Source organism: Spodoptera frugiperda, unplaced genomic scaffold (genome assembly GCF_023101765.2).
Source record: "Spodoptera frugiperda isolate SF20-4 unplaced genomic scaffold, AGI-APGP_CSIRO_Sfru_2.0 tig00001192_1, whole genome shotgun sequence".
Classification (NCBI taxonomy): Eukaryota; Metazoa; Arthropoda; class Insecta; order Lepidoptera; family Noctuidae; genus Spodoptera; species Spodoptera frugiperda.
In genome coordinates this window covers 228,293-247,715 of record NW_026095725.1, presented here as the reverse complement: position 1 = coordinate 247,715, position 19,423 = coordinate 228,293, and the positions used below count along the sequence as shown (strand labels likewise).

General features: G+C 35.7%; 3 protein-coding genes and 1 pseudogene across 3 annotated transcripts; all 4 read left to right on the top strand.

Moving 5' to 3' along the window:
- Positions 1–3,843: 3,843 nt before the first annotated feature.
- LOC118264278 (uncharacterized) lies at positions 3,844–6,424 on the top strand (annotated as a pseudogene).
- Positions 6,425–9,879: 3,455 nt separating this feature from the next.
- Positions 9,880–12,658, top strand: LOC118264438 (uncharacterized). The gene has a single exon (XM_035576943.2). The coding sequence runs from the start codon at positions 10,372–10,374 to the stop codon at positions 12,328–12,330; it is 1,959 nt and encodes a 652-aa protein (XP_035432836.2). The 5' UTR covers positions 9,880–10,371; the 3' UTR covers positions 12,331–12,658.
- Positions 12,659–12,701: 43 nt separating this feature from the next.
- On the top strand, positions 12,702–16,206 carry LOC118274065 (uncharacterized). Its single transcript, XM_035591420.2, has 2 exons — positions 12,702–13,297; positions 13,851–16,206. Exon 2 carries the CDS (start codon positions 14,517–14,519, stop codon positions 16,077–16,079), a length of 1,563 nt encoding a protein of 520 aa, XP_035447313.2. The 5' UTR covers positions 12,702–13,297; positions 13,851–14,516; the 3' UTR covers positions 16,080–16,206.
- A 371-nt stretch (positions 16,207–16,577) lies between these two features.
- LOC118264288 (uncharacterized) lies at positions 16,578–19,116 on the top strand. Its single transcript, XM_050707660.1, has 2 exons — positions 16,578–17,349; positions 17,451–19,116. Exon 2 carries the CDS (start codon positions 17,858–17,860, stop codon positions 18,632–18,634), a length of 777 nt encoding a protein of 258 aa, XP_050563617.1. The 5' UTR covers positions 16,578–17,349; positions 17,451–17,857; the 3' UTR covers positions 18,635–19,116.
- The last annotated feature ends 307 nt before the right edge of the window (positions 19,117–19,423 follow it).

Genomic DNA, 19,423 nt, shown 5'->3' with positions numbered 1-19,423 from the left:
AGAGTCAAAGTCTTCTAGTGTATTATTTGCGTCATTAAGTTTTGTAACTCTGGTTATTTGTTGCCTATTACTTAAATAAGACTCAAACCATTTTAGAGCTGCACCTCTGATTCCGTATCTTTCCATTTTTGCTATTAATCTAGAATGGTCCACAAGATCGAAAGCTTTAGTTAGATCCAAAAACAAAGCACAAGTAGATGTAGAAGAGTTCATATTATTCATTACTGTTGTAATTAACGAGTGTATGGCTAACGTTGTAGATTTATTCTGTTGAAATCCAAACTGTTCTTTTACAAGGATATTATACTTATTTAAATATTTTAACACTCTTTTAAACATAACTTTTTCAAATATCTTAGATAATATTGGAGTTAAGGCTATGGGTCGATAATTATTAACGTCAAATTTGGACCCTTTTTTGTGTAGCGGTTTTATCAGAGACAGTTTGAGTCTGTCAGGAAAGCAACCTTGTTCAAAAGACAAATTGATGATATGTGCTAGTGGTGGTGATATATACTGAGCTATACATTTGGTTATATCTGTTGATATGTTATCATAACCACATGATTTTGTGTTCTTTAGATTTTTAATAATGCGAAAGATTTCATCATTATCAGTGGGTTCAATAAAAATACTATTATTATGTAAATCTACACCAATATTATTTAGGTTACTATTTTTGTCGGTACTATTGTTAGCCACATCAATGAAAAATTTGTTAAATTTATTTGCGAGTTCTGAACCTAACGTAATTGTAGTGTCATTTTCTTTAAGGACGTTTATACATTCTCTACCTTTCAAATTACCCATATTGTGCTTTACAACGTTCCAAGTAGCTTTAACTTTATTATGAGAACGAGCTATGTGTCTCTGATTGCCCATGACTTGAAGGTTATTCATACAATTTCTTAATATTTTGGAATATTTTTTATACCTATTTTTATTTTCATTATTCCTATTTAGATAGTAACTAAACCGCAAAGATCTCTTTTTTTTACTACTTATTTTTATTCCCTTTGTTATCCATTTTGGTTTGTTAAAGTTATGTCCTTTTTTTACTCTAATACTCGGAAAACATAGTTTATGGAATAATATTAATAGGTCATGAAATTTATCAAAAGCTTCATTGGTATCGGTCGTTTGAAAAACTTCGTTAAAGCTTAGGCAACCAATATAGTCTACAAACTTAGTTACATTTTCCTTACTTAGGTCATTTATAACCGTGAAATAGTAATGGTTTACATCAATAGTGTTTTCTTTTATTGTAACTGTTTGAGCCGTGTTATGATCTGAGAGATAAAGATGATGAGTTTCACCCACACCTTCATCTATATTACCAATGATGTTGTCGATACATTTGTTATTCCTAGTAGGTTCATTTATGTAATGTTTTATACCATAATTAAGCATTAAGTCTCTAAAAGTCCTACTATTTTTATCTGACAATAATAAATCTATATTAAAATCTCCACAAATAATTACATTTTGTTTTTTAATCTGAAGCCTTAAAAGAATTTTCTCAAGATTAACAAAAAATACGTTTATATCAGAGTTCGGGGTTCTATATATACAGAGTACTATAAGTTTGAGTTTTTTTATTACAATACCAGATATCTCAAAATGTTTTTCTGTTGCATATTCCTTTATAATATCAAGTTTAGTACTTTCATATGAATTATTACACAGTATACAAGAACCTCCGCGGCGTTGATCTTCACGAGAAAAAATATCCGCAAGGTAAAACCCGCTAATATTAAGGTACCGTTCCTCGTGTTTTTTGATAAAATGCTCACTCAGACATAACACAACAATGTTTTTCTTTAAATCATGCAACTCTAGCAGTGCTATTTCTAGGTCCTGCATTTTATTTAAAGCACCCGCAATGTTTTGATGAAATACAGTGTAAGAAGACTTATTTACGAAAAAAAATATTTTTATTTGATTCTACCCGTGCTACTACATCTGTAGTAGGATTTGTTTTCGATGCATCGTGCGACATTTTTTTAATAATGGGAAAATAATAAGGAATTGTACCTTTTTTTATTTCTACATGACTACTAATTTTTTGTGAGACATGGGAATTATTAGTAATTGATGAATTTCGAGATCTTGTAAGCGTGAGACCATTATAAGATAGGAATGTTTCATTATATAGGTTAACGTTAATATGATGCATTATTTTTTGTATAACATTGTGTGTTCTCGCCTCTACAAATGTACAATTTTTAAAATTACGTGTTATTAACTTCAACTCATAGTTTAGTTTAGATTCGTTAAGGTAATTATTATTTAGAACATTTATTACATACACATTACAAACTTTAAGATAGTGTAGAGCTATAGAAATTTCAGTCATAAACTCGACTGGATTAGTGTCATTGCTCCCAGTCATTATAATTACATGATCCTTTTTCGAGAGTAAATTAGTGTAATTACTACAACCTGCCAATACATGTTTTGTTTTAGCATTTGGTTTTGTCATGGACTCTACTTTATAATCATCGGTAATTAGTTTATGCTTGTTTTTTATTAGTGTTTGTACAATACCTAATCCTTGATTATCTGAGAACATAAGTATTCTACCTGATTCTTCATGACATTTTCCATGGTTGAGTTGACTAAAATCAGTAGTATTCTTCCTTGAGCCGCAGCGTGGACGAACGGATGTATTCCTTGACTCGCAGCGTGGAGGAACGGATGTATTCCTTGACTCGGGGCTCGGAGGAACGGATGTATTCCCGTCGATAAGCATGACGGGATTAGCTTGACCAATAGTGGTTTCCGGATTGTCCCTGCTTTCAGTAGATTCTATTGGGGTGTTGTTGCGACAAAGCTTGGGAGTTTGAAACTCCAAGTCCAGGTTTAGTCTCCTTGAGGAGAATTTTGGTTTTATAGCCTGACTTCTTTTTAATTTTATGGAGGTTGATGACGATGCGGTTTTTTTGTGACTTAACGTAGTGCACATCATTCTAAGTTGCTCAGAATTTTTTGCTTCATTTTGGAGCTGTGTCTTCATTTCATAATTTTCCAAGGTTAGTTTTTCTATTTCAGTATGAGCACTTAATAGTTCTTCCCTCAATTTTTGTATCAATCTTTTTAGTTGCGTTACTTCATCACTGCTGATGTGGGTAGATAGGTCCATCATACTCTTAACGCTTAGATTATTAGATGTTGTAGAATCGAGTGAATCCAAAGAAGCATTCGAGAGGCATCTCCTAATGCATCGGTTTCTTACAGTAATATTATTTGGTTCCATTTTTATGAATATAGAACTTTGAAAACGTTAATGCTATAATTCCAATTAATTTTTGTATCTTGATATGGAACGTTTCTTGGTATGTTTAACATCGACAAACCATGTTCATGGAACGCTCGACCGCTCGTGTCGATTGACAGCGTTGACAATACCGGACTGGAACGCGAACGAGCTTCATTCAAGTTCGTTCGGTTGGTAGTACCGCCAATTTTAAAGTTTGGAGGTAAAAACAGAAAAATGTTTTAAAAGTCTAATATTTCACTATTACTGAGCACTTTTATCTTTATTTTCACCACACTTTGTAGTCCATTTGAGAAATTGTATTGTTTGTACCTTGAGCAGTGGAATAATTAATTATATCTAACATTAACTGCACTGTAATATGAAACATTGAAGTAAAGTTTTTTTATTAGTTAACAGTTATTATAGCACCTGCAAACGATATCACTGTATTATTATTGTATTTGGAACTCACTGATACTATTTATATTGTATTTACACACTTAATTCTGCAGATTTACAAATTTAAATACGGAGCCAATGTTTACATTGGCTGGGGTTGCCAGCTTTTTCAAATGCTTATGCAGTATCTAAGACTGGACGTACTCTAGGTTTGTCTGAAGACGAATTGCGAGACTTTATAGCTATACATATCATAATGGGTGTTGTGAGCATGCCATCTTACACAGACTATTGGAGTTTGTGATACAGGTACAAACTAGTGGCTGATCTGATGCCACTAAAACGTTATCAACAGATACGTCGCTATTTACATTTCGTTGACAACAATATCGATTCTGATAGATATTATAAAATTAGGCCGTTGGTGCAAAAAATAAGGAAAAATTGTTTAGCTCAAGAAAATGAGAGGATGTTTAGTATTGACTAGCTGTGCCCGCGACTTCTTTCGCGTGATTGTCGAGAACAAAATAAAACCGGCCAAGTGCGAGTCGGACTCGCCCATGAAGGGTTCCGTAACAGCAAGTAGATGTCACTAAAACCGAATGTAGCATACAATAAAAGGAAGGACAGAGTGAGTGGGTTTGTAACCAATGGGCAAGAGACACTGCCTGAGTATGCAGATCATGCGCAGGTATTTATGATAAGAGGACTTATAAAAAATTATAAGCAACCCGTTGCATACACATTTTCTCAGTCTGCCACAAAGGGACCAGAACTGGCAAAACAATCAAAGGCTGTCATCACAGAACTACAAAATGCTGGTCTTAATGTGGTAGCAACAGTGTGCGACCAAGGAACAAATAATGTTAACTGCATTAAATTCTTGTTACAAGAAACAAGAGGTATTGTTAAGAAAATCAGAAGAACCTGAAGGAAATATTATTTTAATAAATAAACAGGAAATCATTCCCTTGTATGACCCACCTCAATTAATGAAATGTATAAGAAATAATTTAATAACGAAAAATCTACTATATAAAAAAGACAACAAAATGCTAATGGCAAAGTGGGAACACATAACTGCACTGCACCAAGAAACCCAGGCTACAAGGGCATAAGACTGGTGCCAAAATTAACAGACTCCCACTGCATTCCCAGTAAAATTCCACGGATGAAAGTTAAATTTGCTACGCAACTATTCAGCCAAACTGTAGCATCAAATATGGGCTACCTAGCAGGTAAATGCACTTTATTACATATCAGTTTATCAGTTTTCACATTGCATTATCTTATCGATACTTATATATTATAAAGCTGAAGATTTTTTTGTTTGTATGTTTTCTTAACCATGCTAATCTGAAGAACCAATCCAATCACCAAGGTTGATCAGGTCTAATTTGAAATAATCTTTCACCGTTAGATAGCTCATTTATTGAGGAAGACTAAAAGTGACTTTTAATCTGGGTGCGCGAAGTAGCTTTCACGGGATGCGGTAGAACCGCGGGCGGAAGATTGTATAGTAAAGGTTTTCACAAATTAAAAACTGCTCCCAGTTCAGATTTAATAATAACAAGTTTCTTATTGATGACTAGATGCCATAGTAGCCAGTGTATCTGCCTGCCACAGGAGGTCGCGGGTTCGATTCCCGCATAAGTCAAACATTTATGTGTGTGGGTGTTTCTACATATGTACACTATGTTATGTTATTTCTAAAATATTTAATAAGTTCATTTATTGGTTGTCTGCTGTACCCAAATTACAAGCAAGCAATGCTTTGTTTGGTACTAGATTGCGTTGTGAGAACGTGTGAGGAATATTTATTAATATTTTTTTTTCTTATTTTTTTGCAGAAAAAGGAATAATCTCTCAAGATGCGCAAAATACAGCGGACGTCATCTTGTATTTTGACAAACTTTTTGACTCCATTAACGGAAGCTTCGGGAAAAGGAAGCACAGTAAACCACTGCTGGGACCTGCGACGCCGAACTCACTACATCACAAGACATGGATGGAGGCAAAAATATTAAAAAAAAATATGAAATTCGTGAATATAAAAACCTCGTATGTGGAGTATGTACCCACCTTAAGTAACTGGGTATGGACACTAGAAGAAATAGAACTGCTTTTAAAAAAATTGCTGCGAAGTACGGAGTGACATCGGTTTGGTTGCGGCATCTGAATCAGGATCCAATAGAAATTTTTTTTGGATCGATATGGAGTCAAGGATGCCGCAACGTAAACCCTACTCCAAATGGATTTGAAGCAGCATTTAGCAGACTGTTAATAAACAGCCTATCTAGTGTCCATGCCCCAGGGACAAATTGTGAGGCAGATAATTGCCACGCTTTGCATGAAGTTCTCATCACAAGCGGGGCACGCTTATTTAAAATATAGAGAGTATGCTAATAAAAAATGGCTTTGCAGTCCCAGCGACTCTCTCTTAAATTGTGTTTCGAATCTGCAGGATATAAATTACACAATAATTAAAAAATGTTTGAAAAAAAAATTTTAAAGATTTCATCAAAACATTAAGATATATACATTTAAAATTCGATTTCATAAAATGTGAAATTCATAAAGAAAAATTAATAGATTTTTTAATCAATATATCCTGCAGATTCTTCATTTACAATTACTGTAAAGATATTAATAAAATATTAATAAATAGGAGAGAGTGTGATGATGATACGGATTCCTATAAGCTAAAAGCGAAAAAATTGTATATGAAATGTTTTAAAAGAAAAAAATAAATTATATTAAAGGTTATCAGTGTTTTATTTATTGAAAAACATCTTATAAATATTAAACAAAAAGAAACAAAAATCTACCTAGACCCAGTAACCACTGCTTTATGTAGCTATATGTATATATATTGACAAATAGTTTCTTAAACCTGCGTTCAGAAGGCGCCACTTGCCTTACTTAGTTTGGTAGTCGAGTTGGACCTCTATTTCATAATATAAAAAGTACTCTGTGATCTCAGAAGAGAAACCAAAACCTTAAATCTAGAATAGCCAGTGCGGAGAAAATGTCTGCTTATTTAAAAGACTCCTGCAAAATGACAACAGCAGCAAAAATTTTCACGAAAATGCAATACAGCCAGACAAGAAAGAAGCCTTCTGGAAGCTGACTAGAGGGGACAAATGGGAAGTATGTTTCTCAGTTGTCACGGGGGGGGGGGTGTGACAATCGCTACGATTTAAAATAAAAAGTGCCATTAGATTTTTTATTTGTTATGTCATATAGAATTAAATAAAAAAGTCACAATGTCAACACGCTAACAACAGTCGAAAAAATAAAATAAGTTATTAAATAAAAATGTCAGAAGAGAGTTATACAGGGTGTATTTTTAAAAACGAGACGCATTCAAGGAGGTGACTCGGCTATCGATTCTGAGTCCAAATCAATAAAAAAAATGGGGGGCAATTTTTTTTTATTTTTTTGTAAAATTCGCAAATCCGTAAGTGAGAACTACGCCTATCACATTTCGAACGTTATGTAACTAGCTTAAAACGCGGCATTACACGCACACAAACTCAAACACGTATTTGACATTATTACCAATTCCCTAAAATTCCAATAAGAAACGCGAACGCACCACAAGCTCCGCCCCCTAGCACCCTCACCCTGTGGCGCGCACGCACACGCATTCAGTTTATGTTTTGGCACTGCCGGTGGCAGTCGCTTGCGAAATTTCTTATGCATGACCTTGAACTCCCGTCTTATTAATTATCAAAGTTTAGTGTTTATGATGATAACAGACACTTAGTCTAGGTAGTTTACTTTCCCGCCACCGGTAGAAAAATTCTCCGTCGAGTTATTCAAATGTTCGTCTTAACCAGAAAATACCTACACAGGCATGACAATTACGTATGCTGACTATTACCCAGTGACTGTAAGAAGTTTAGTGCTTGAAACACATTCAAAATAAGTGTCTTAGTGTTACAATAGTCAATCAGTGACGTAGTGCATACCTATGTTACTGTGCATAGGTAGATTACGAAGACGAACAAAAACTCCGGACTCCGAGTGACACAGGTAGATATTTATGTAATTTATTTACTTGTACATTCCGTCCCTAAGGATACCCACTGGCCCATTACTAAGTTTGAAATTGTTTATTAGTTACACCAATAGGAAACGCATTTAGTATGTACTTATTACGAATCAGCTGATCAGCTGGTAACTATCGTAGGTATGTATGCGGAATATCAATGCATAAATAGGAAAGACAAATCCGCCCCTAAGGCTACCCACTGACCGACAATTTTCTAATCAACCGATTTAAAACACGAATAAACATTTGGACACTTACCTACTCGTACAATGCGTATTTTGATATTAACTTTCAAATTACATTAGTAGTTTTGGCTCTCTAAATATCAATTTTTACATAACTACTGAATTCACATAACTACGTCTCACCCAGACCCGATACAACAAATTGTGGATTAGGTACTTATACAGAGTTGTTCCATGCTGGAATCGAACCCGCGACTCGTTATGGTATCGGTTGTTGCCTGCCACTGCGATATTCTGATTAAATAGCTAGACCGCTAGCAGAAACTAGTTTATTTTAGATCGGATTAAGAACGCATCAATAGGATCGATGAATTTAAAGAAATTGTTCCAACACACAAAAATGAAACAAACAGCTGAGCGATATTCAGCAGGATTGCAATAAGACGTAATAAGTAAATCATTACTTAACTAGTACCTACGATGAATCAGCTGATAACTACCGCAGGAACATACATGAAATGATAATAAGTAGGTAAGTAGTATACTAATTGTTAGAAATTAGTTAGGCAATAACAAACTAACAATAAAGTAGGTGATAGGTACGTAGTACGTACGTAGGTTATGCGGATGAAACCATTTTTAGATTTAGATCAAAATTATGAATTATCTAATACCAAAAGTAATTTCATATTAACAGTTTTAATACCATCTACCAAAACTTTGAACTGAATGTATCTAGGTAGACAGAATACGTTAGTAAACTACTTATCTAACATCACGCCCGCAAACAGCTGAGCGCTTGGACTACCTACTTACCTATGTGTGTTTATTATCCCGATCTTACGATTCTAAGTTTGAAATTGGTTGTTTTACGTATTCAGCAGGATGCCAATAAAATTTAATTAATACATCATAATTCATTAGCTATTATGAATCAACTTTACTGATAAATACTGTACCTATGGCGCAGAATAATAAGTAAACTTATAGTCAGTTACTAATTAATGGTTAATAGTAACGACTTAATTCAAATAGGAAACAAAATTTTACATCATTCGATTTAAAACACGAATAAAACTTTGGGTTGAACTTACCTACGTACAATGTGTTTGTTGATATTAGTTAGTAGGTAGTGGTACCTAAGATTATACTCGCAAACAGCTGAGCGTTTGGATTAGATCCCTACCTACCTTTTCGTAGCGATGTGTTTTCATAATTCAGACCTTAAATAACTAAGTTTTAAATTATTAGTATCCAACAGGATTGCAATAAAACGTAATAAGTAAATCATTAGGTACGTAGTGTTATGAATCAGCTGATACCTACGTTTTCTTTGAAGATACGAGTACTACTTTTTTTATTGATTGTTTCTGCACTCTAAGATTATTGAAAATGTGTTAACAATCAAATCATTAATAAATGTTGGTGATTATTTTTCTTTTCGCTTTCTAACTGCCTACTCGCGCGGCGTCTCGCGTAGCCCCGCCCACTGACCTTCGACGCTGTCTTGTTACGCTGTGTGCGTGACATGTTGGGCGATTCTGAAATATTCAGAATCGCCGGTGACGATTATTCTGAAAGACGGCCAATCTTAAATAATTTATTATAGCTGTGTTTTTAACTATTGGCCAGAAACCTTATTTTAAATTGAACATTTTTTACTTCCGTAACATGCTCCCGAGTTCTGTCATGGTTTCAAATCTGCACCCTGTATAGATTCAAATTTTAAAAATCAACATTATGTTTCCTTTAATTGCTACAATCACATACTTTTTATTAATTTATTTTTTTTGGCATTTTAAATCGTAGCAATTGTCACCCCCCGGTGACAACTGAGAAACATACTTCCCATTTGTCCCCTCTAGTCAGCTTTCAAAAGGAACAGTCGGCACGAATTGTCACCCCGGTGGCAACTGGGAAGACAATTCCCAGCTGTCACTCCGGGGGACAGGTCTAGAGGGGACTACTGGGAATAATCGGAAAAAATTGCAGACCATGTATTAGTCTTCATTAGAGATGAAAACTCCCAGGAAAGTTTCCATCTATAAGGAAAGATTCCTGAAAAATTCCATAGCTTCCGGAAGTTTTGGAAGTTTATAAAAAATATTATAATATCACTGAATTATAGCATTATTTCCCTTTTTTAATTTTATTATTATAAATGGAGTAGGTACTAATAGAAATATAAAATAGTTGCGGAAATACATTCAGAGAGCAAGCGCAAGTACTAACTTGTTCGCGGGCGGGGGACAATATTTTGGCGGGGGGAGGTGAGTGCCACTGCGCCGGCCGCCGAGATACGTCGTCCCGCTAGTATTGCTCATACGTCACTCGAAGCCGCGCGCCTGCGTCATTGCTGGATCGTTTTGTTTGTAAGGGCAGCAGAGTCTTGCTTTTTTCTGTTATATATAGTATAGCAGTGCAGTGTGTAATAATAAGTGCAAGTTTAATTAAATAAATGAACTGTAAAAATGCCTCGGAAAACCGGAAAGGTTTGGGATTATTTTGAATTGATAAATACGGATGGCAAAAAAACCGCTAGGTGCAATTTTTGTCGAAAACATTTTGGAACCAATGCAACAAAGTTAAAAAATCATTGTTTGAGTGCTTGTAAACAGTGTCCGGAAGATATTAAAACAATTTTACAAGACAAGCCCATTGAAATATCACCATCTTCTGTGGGTAGTTCAACATCAACACAGTTCCAGCATGTTTTGTCCACAATTCCTGTATCTACGCCGAGTCCTTTAGGAAGAGAAAACTCATTACAGTCATTAGCTTCTTCTCATGAGTCAAATGAACAACCACAAAATTCAATTACGCCAAATCAAAAAAGAGAAATAGATCTTAGTTTTGCTCGTGCAATTTATGCTACTGGTACGCCATTAAATATTTTAGAATCCAGTTTGTGGCAAAAGGCAATAAATGCTTTGAATCCAGCTTACTCAGTCCCTACAAGGTACATGATAAGCAATAGTCTGTTAAATGCTGAATATGAACGCGTGCAAAAAGAAACATCTGATATCATTAATCAAGCAGAAGCCCTGACAATTGTGATGGACGGCTGGACAGACATAAATGGTAAGGGTACCGTTAATTTTATAATAACGACCCCAAAGCCATTTTTTTACAAGTGTGTATACCCTGGTACAAATCGCGAGACTGCAACGTATTTATTTACACAATTAAAAACTATTATTGATGAAATTGGTCCATCTAAATTTGTAGCACTTGTGACTGACAATACGAATAGTATGAAAGCCACGTGGAGAATGATCGAGACCGAGTATATGCACGTCTTCGCGATAGGTTGTGCATCACACACTTTAAGTTTGCTCTTAAAGGATATCATGAAGCTTGAAAACTTTAAAGCATGCTGTGATTTGATTACTAAAATCATAAAATACATAAAAAAGAGGCACGTAGAATCAGCGTATTTTGAAAAGATGCAAAAAGAAAAATATGAAAATAATTCGAAGACTTTAAAGTTACCAAGCCCAACACGATGGGGAGGTTTTGTAATAATGATGGAATCCTTTCTTAGTAACCGAGAGGCTCTCGAAGCGACAATGATTTGTCAAGATTTAAGCATTAATCGAGAAATTAAGCAACATGTGCTTACGGAAGACATTTGGATCAAGGTCAATGCATACCACAATATCTTAAAGCCCATCCTTGTGGCAACTACTAAACTAGAATCAGACGCTGCAGTTATATCTGAAGTACCCCAAATGCTTGATTATGTTAAAGAAATTATGTCTAGCGCTCTAAGTACTTGCGAAGTCGTAACAGAAGAAGAGGAACGGTACATTATTGGAGCTATTGGGAAAAGGCAGCATTTCGTTGAGAAGCCCATTCATTTTGCGGCCAACATTTTAGACCCCAGATTTAGAGGGCTTAAGCTGACACCTGAAAAAGTTGCGAAAGGGCAAGAATTCATTAACCAATACGCCGGAATACTTCAAAAAAATACTGCTAAGATCATGGCAAACTTAGCTGAATACCGCGCAAAAAGTGGTTTTTACAGTCAAACTGGTATTTGGACTACTGTTGATCATATTGAACCAAGAACTTGGTGGAGAGGTCTCTGTAACTGCCAAATTCTATCATCCGTTGCCAGAAAATTGTTATCTATACCTCCATCTTCAGCGTCTACCGAACGAAATTGGTCCCTTTTTGGAAATACACTGACTCGTTGTAGAAATAGAATTACAACTGAAAGACTGCAGAAGCTGATTACAGTGCGAGCCAATATAAGATTGTTATCCGATAACCCAAACGAAAATGTTTATTTTGCTGATGAGGAGGAAGAATATATCAGTGATTTAGAGGAAGAAGAAATTGATGAAGACATAGAAGAAATTAGCTACCAAGAGCCAGAAGCAAGCTTATCTAATTTTAATGTGTCAGAATCAGAGAATCCAGAGTGAATTGATCCTACACAAGATCCATTGATTAGATTTTAGTAGAATTACTAATGATAAAAACTTAAATAAATGTTTCGATTATTTAATTAGTATTTTTATTACTTTACGTTCCTTAAATTATTTCGTATTTAACAAAGATTGCATCTATTATGCATTTCAAGTCATTGTGGTTACCTAAAATAAAAAAACGTTGCTTTTTTTCAAGAATGTTATATTTTTGATAACTTCCAAAATTCCCTTGTTTTGGAAACTTTCCAGAATAATTCCGGAATTTTACCTGGAAAACTTCCAAAGTTTCAGAAACATTCCGAAATTTTCATCTCTAGTCTTCATGGTTAAAAAGAAAAAAATTCACGCCTTAAATAAGGCACAATTGGGTCATTCTACAGAGACAGTAAAATTTTGTTCGCGTAAAATATGTCCTAGCTCCTCAGGTTTTATTTCTTTCCAATAATTATTTTATTAACTTTGTATCATTATTTAACAGTTTACATAGGAATCCTATTATTTTTTTTATTACATTTTTATTTTTTTGTGGTACAGTACGTGATTCCTCACGTCCTGTCGAATGTTCGTAACGCAGGTTACAGGATTTAGGTGTCTCTAAAAATTATTTTTTAATATTCCATGCACACATCACATGAACAAACAAGTAAAGCATATAATAAATAAGCAGTCACTTAAATGTCAATGATTATGAAACGATATTTTTAATTTTATTGAACATTCTACAATGTTCGTAAAAAATAATCACTCCTGTAGGAATAAATGGAAAAAATGGTAATTTTTTTATTTATTAAGTTGCAACATTTTTTTCTATCTCTGGCAACTCTTTAAAGTGTTCTGTCAGTGTCTGTGTCAGCCATATTTCGGACAGAGACTACGGTGCCGAGAAAAATAAAGTTTAAACGGCGTTCTACATAGTTGTCAAAGTTGATACTTCACAACTGTACTCAACTAACCAACGCAAGTAAGTGGTTTACGAATGTAATTTTCTTATAGTTTTGTAATTTAACTGGTCAATTACTGAATTCAAGTGAATTACATTTTCATAACCTCAAATTTTGTACAGGATACGTATTTTTATGCTAAAACTCACTTCTGTCGAACTCACTTCTGTCGATATAGTTTTCTACAGAAGTGATGTTTTTCTACAGAAGTGATGGTTTGTACGTTTGCTTATTAGATATGATCGTTTATAAGAAATATACTCTGACAGTATAGCCTAATAACCGTAAAATGCTGTTTTTTATTATGGTTTGATAATTTTCTGAACTATGTCGCTATTTGGTGGTAGTTTTCTACAGAAGTGATGTTTATCTACAGAAGTGATGGTTTGCACGTATGCTTATTAGAAATGATCGTTTTTAAGAAATATACACTGACACTATAGCCTAACAAACGTAAAATGCTGTTTTTTATTATGGTTTGATAATTTTATGCACTGTATCGCTATTTGGTGGTAGTTTTCTACAGAAGTGATGGTTTGCACGTGGCATAGTTATTTTAATTTCTTTTTACAGGTATGGCGGGTAAAAAGAGGTCTGAGAGAGAGAAAAAAGAACGATTAAAGGAGCAAAAGAGGACATGGATACGAAAGAAGAGAAAAAATGACTGAGGCTGAACTAGAAGAAAGACGTCAAAAAGATAGAGAGAGATATAAAAAAAAAAGAAGGAAGCTGGAAAAATAAAATCAATAAAAGATTATACACCAAGAATGCAAAAAACAATCCGAAAAAGTTGGCGTGAGCGTGCAAAAACTCATCGCAATAAATTGAAACTACTGAAAGCTACTGAGCAAAGACTTATAAATGATGAGACTCCTCCCCAAGTCCGACTTCACAAAGTTCTACACCATCTAGTAGGGCTTCCTTAGGCAGAAGACTTGCTGAAAGAAATAGGCGAAGGCTTAAAATAAAAAACAAGCATCTAAGACAGCGAATTTTGCATTTAGAAAATTTATTGGCTAATAAAAGAATGCAATTATTACGTACAAGACAACCTCGTAATATAATAAATGATGGACTACCAGAAACAATTGTGATGGGACGTAAACGAAAACAAATAGAAAATAAGGAAGCTGTTCGCAAGTTTTTGGAAAAAGATGAATGTAGTCGAATCACGTCTGGAAAAAAGAGACTATTACGAAAAATAAACAAAAGAAGCAAATTCGATTTCTAAATGATACAATGCTTAATTTGTATGAAAAGTTTAAGGAGGAAACTAAAATTAAAATGTCCTATGCTCTTTTCTGCCGTTTTCGTCCATTTTGGGTGTTGGTACCTAACGTTAATAAAAGAAACACCTGTTTATGTGTTACACATACAAATATGGAAATGATGGTGACAGCATTAAAAAAAGCAGCAATTATTAAAGAAAATTCTGCAATCGGTTTGGTGAAAAGCATTTGCTGTGCAGGTAATTTGAGGTGTGATTGCTTAGCTAGACAATGTAATTTCTGTAAAAATAAATCTGTAAATCTAAATAAATATCCAAATGACATGATGATTACTTGTGAAAGGTGGATTACAAAAAAAATTACAACTACGATAAAAGGACAAGTGAAGCTGTGCCAAAAAACTGTCAAAGAGTCTTTCTCATCGAAGAGTGAAGTTTTTGTCAAGATCTTTTTAGAAGATAAGTTGCCGAAGTTTATTAAGCACCTTTTAAATATTATTTCTCAGCATAGAGTTCTAACAAAGATAAAAAATGAGCTAGCTGATGATGAGGCCTTGCTTCATATGGACTTCTCAGAGAATTATAATTGCAAATACTCTGCTGAAGTACAATCAACACATTTTGGAGGTTCTAAGCCGCAAATTTCATTACACACTTCAGTTTTATACTTGCGTGGCACTGACAAGATTTCCATCAACTCATTCTGCACTCTGTCTAAAAATTTGAGACACGATCCCGTTTTAATTTGCACACACCTCAAACCCATCATAGATCATATTAAATATAAAGTACCAAATTTAAGAACTATGCATTTTCAAAGTGATGGGCCTTCATCGCAGTATAGAAATAAGTCTATGTTTTTTTTGATCGCAAAATATTTAAGCAAAGAACTTGGTGTAGATAATATCATATGGCACTTTAGTGAGACCGGACATGGAAAAGGGGCTCCTGATGGCATTGGAGGATGTGTGAAAAGGACAGCCGATGCATTTGTAGCGACCGGTGGAGACATCCCAGATTTTGAAGCATTGGTGAGTTGTTTACAAGAAAAATGTAAAGGCATAATTATTTTGCCAATCGACGATACTTATGTTGATGACATCTCTAACATACTCAGCACTAGTACTACAAGACCATTTACTGGTACTCTATTAATTCATCAACTTACATGGAATAAGACCAATCCTGATGTCTTGCACGCCCGACGATTAAGCTGCAGTATTTGTGAAACAAATCAGATCTGCTCACATCATGAGATAGGGCTTATTTACCTAACCTACAAACAAACTGATAATATACCAGTTTTGAGGACATCAGCTGATTCACCATCGGAGTATTCGGAGTCACCACATTCAGAGTATGACATATACAAGAACCCAATAGCAACAACCTCACGTACATCTATCGATTTTTATCGAAAATGCTATGGATCTGATAGTTCATCTGATGAAGAGATTTTTGAAAGCAGGAAGCAGACACCTCTTAGAGAAAACGTTATTAACACTAAACGTTCAGATGGTAATCTACAAAGTCGGTCAAATAATACGTCATCGGACGAAGAAAATATTTTCTAATGTTCCTTTCAATTATTATCTCTTAATATTCTACAGGAATGACTGTAACGGTAATGTCACTTCTGTAGAATTTAATTGTTTATTTTGCAGAGTGTTTGTTTACTTAAGTTAATCAACTTACACATACACATAATCATGTGTACTAGTCTTATTGAGAAATTATTACCAAAAGCAGTTAAGACTGATGATTAATTTTATTTGACTATTAAAAATTATTAGTTTTATGAAAGATAATGTCACTTATGTTGAAATTAGAATCACTCCTGTCGAAGTGATAAAATTAAAATGTGCAATTTTTTCTCATAATGTTAATGATTGATCTCTGATTTTATTTTTTAGAAGATAATTACATAATAACTCTTTATTATAACAGAATAAAAAACGGATTTGGTAAATTTTAAAAAGTATTTTATTTTTTTATCCCTCGGTAGAATGACCCAATTAACAGATATATTTAAAAAAAAATGTTTCATATGTACGAAGTACAGGTTTAAAAGTTGTGTGCGATTAAGGGCCGATTTCGATCCGTAGTCAAGTTATACCAACCTTTTGGTTAGATTAACTATTGTTTACTCTCTTACCAGTTGTTAAAGCGCTTTTACGTTTTTCAACAACATTTTTGACCATAGTCAATTTTAACCATTTGTTATTTTATTGCCAGTAATAGGACATCTTGTTTCCTGAAAATTACTTTAATGTCTTCGTGGGTAATTTTTTCAATGTGGCAGCACTGACAAAAGTGCATAACAAAACACATATTTTGACAGTTCATGTCAATTGTCAATGTCAAAGCTGCAAGCCAAACTTTAGCGTGTAATTTATTTTGTGTTGACTGCTTCGTTTAAAGAGTTGCTGTTAAACTGAAATACGGGATTTATTATTATATTGTGAAAATCTTCGGCAAACAAAATGTCGCAAAATAACAATGAAGTGAACCAACCATCGAACAAGTAAGTTATAGTATCAACGAGCTTTTAGACTGAATTTGACATCATTTAATTTTAATTACCTAAAATATAACTATAATTTATTATAACTTTATTATTCAGGGACCGCAGTGCCAATTTTTCTAAAGAGGAATGTCATAAATTAATGAGTTTGCTCAAAGATTACGCGATTATTACTTGCAAAAAAACCGATAATGCGAGCAACCAACAAAAGAAGCTGCTTGGAAATTGCTTGCAGACAAATTTAATTCAGATGCAACCAAATTTCGTTCGGTTAAACAATTGCAGCAGAAATACAATAACATGAAAAAAATGCAAGAAAGGTAATATTTTGCATGTGGTATTTAATTCTATTCCATTACGTTCACTTTTTTTAAAGTCTAGCATCATACAGTGCTGATACTTATTTATTCTTTACATATAGGAAATGGCAGCAGAAAAATATGGCAGACGCCAAACTGGTGGTGGACCACCTCCTCCGAAGCCATCAGAAACTACAGAGTGGCTTAACTCTATTATGGGGGAGTCAATAAGTGGACTTCCAGCGATGTATGATAGTGATGCTCTTATAAGTAAGTATATCTATATTCTGATTGCCAAAAGTATAAATTTAATATTTTCCTTTCATTGTTCATTATTTTTTACAGATGATGCAGTAGATATGAAAATTGAAACAATTGATTTAGGAACCACTGCCAATATAAAGAACCATGCCCATTTTTGCCCCAGAAACGCCCAGATAAAGTAAATTATAAGATTGAGGTAATAAATAAAAATTTGAATTAAATTGTTAATTTTAAGTCCTAAGAAGCACTGGGGATCGTGCGGTCCATGGCCCTCTACAGCGCCCCTGTGTGGGCGCCGAACCTGATGCGGCGGCCAGCTCGGGCGCTGCTCACGTCTCAGAGGGTCATGGCTATCCGGGTGATTCGTGGATATCGCACGATCTCCGGGGAGGCGGCGAACCTTCTTGCCGGATTACCGCCGTGGGATTTGGAGGCGAAGGTGCTCGCGCGCGTCTTCAGTCTGCGCGCCGACGCGTGTCGCCGGGGCGAAACTCCATTGCCGCGCCAGATAAGTGCGTGGCGGGACGAGCTCCGGCGCGATCTCATGGCGGAATGGCAGCAACGACTGTCGCAACCGAGGGCTGGGCTCGCTGTCATCGCAGCGGTAAGTCCCCTCTTTGAGGAGTGGCTAGAGAGGCGCCACGGCGTGCTCACCTACCGCCTAACGCAGGTGCTTACCGGACATGGGAGTTTCGGTAGGTTCCTGTTCCTTATTGGGCGGGAGGAAACGCCCGGGTGTCATCACTGTGAGGACCGCCCGGAGGACACGGTAGAACATACGGTGGCGGTGTGCCCTGCGTGGGCTGAGCACCGCCAAGTCCTCAGGGATGTGGTCGGCGACGGCGACCTCTCGCGCCCGGCACTGGTTCAGGCCATGGTGCGGAGCGAGAGGGACTGGGATGCCGTCTCCTCCTTCTGCGAAGCAGTCATGCTAGCTAAGGAGGAGGCGGGGCGCGTGAGAGAACAAACCTCCTCACGCCCCAGCCGTCGCGAAAGACACTCCGGGCGTAGGGGATCCCGAGACGATCTCCGGCCACCGTAAGTGCGGGCCTGCGGACGGCGAGCAAGGGTAGCTCACCGCCCGAACAGAACCAGACCCGTGCGTGCGGCGCGTCGCGTTCCGCGCGCGCCTCAAAGAGCCATCAGACCACCACAGATGGGGCCCAATAGGGCTGATGCCTGATCCGGAGCTGCGGACTACCTAGCGGGTTTACCGGGGCTCCGGCTCGAAAAGCAGGAGAAGGAACAGGGTGGTTTTTAGTCAGTAAGAGTCTGACACTCCCTCTCGCCTCGCCCAAGGCGAGAAAAGTCAGTCAGTCCTAAGAAGCACTGGATAAAAAATAAAAAAAATACGACTTTTTGTTGACCACCGATCGGGGCTTTTGACAGAATAATGTTTCATTCATGCTTTTTGCATTTATCACGGTCTGGAATCATGTCTTTTGGCCGGTTTATTCACTCGTTGTGTTTTTACAAATTATTTTGAATAATGATAAACTAGTATTATAGTGTTGCTGTTTTATTTGTATAATGATACTATCGGTAAGATTAACTTCATAATAAGTAACCGCATGTAAATTATCTTACTAGTAAAAAATATGAAACGTTATTTTTTTTAGCGTCTGCTGCTTAGTGTTGCCCAGCAAGAGTCTTGCAAGTCTCGCATTTACCAATTAGCCAACTTTATTTTTTTATACGATTATGATTTAACTGTATTAACTACCGGGCAAGAGTCTTGTTAGTCTCACAAATAAATACCTATTAGCCTAATGCAATTTTTTATATGTTAGGTGCTTTTGATCTTACAATGACGAAACAGAGTAGCTAGTAT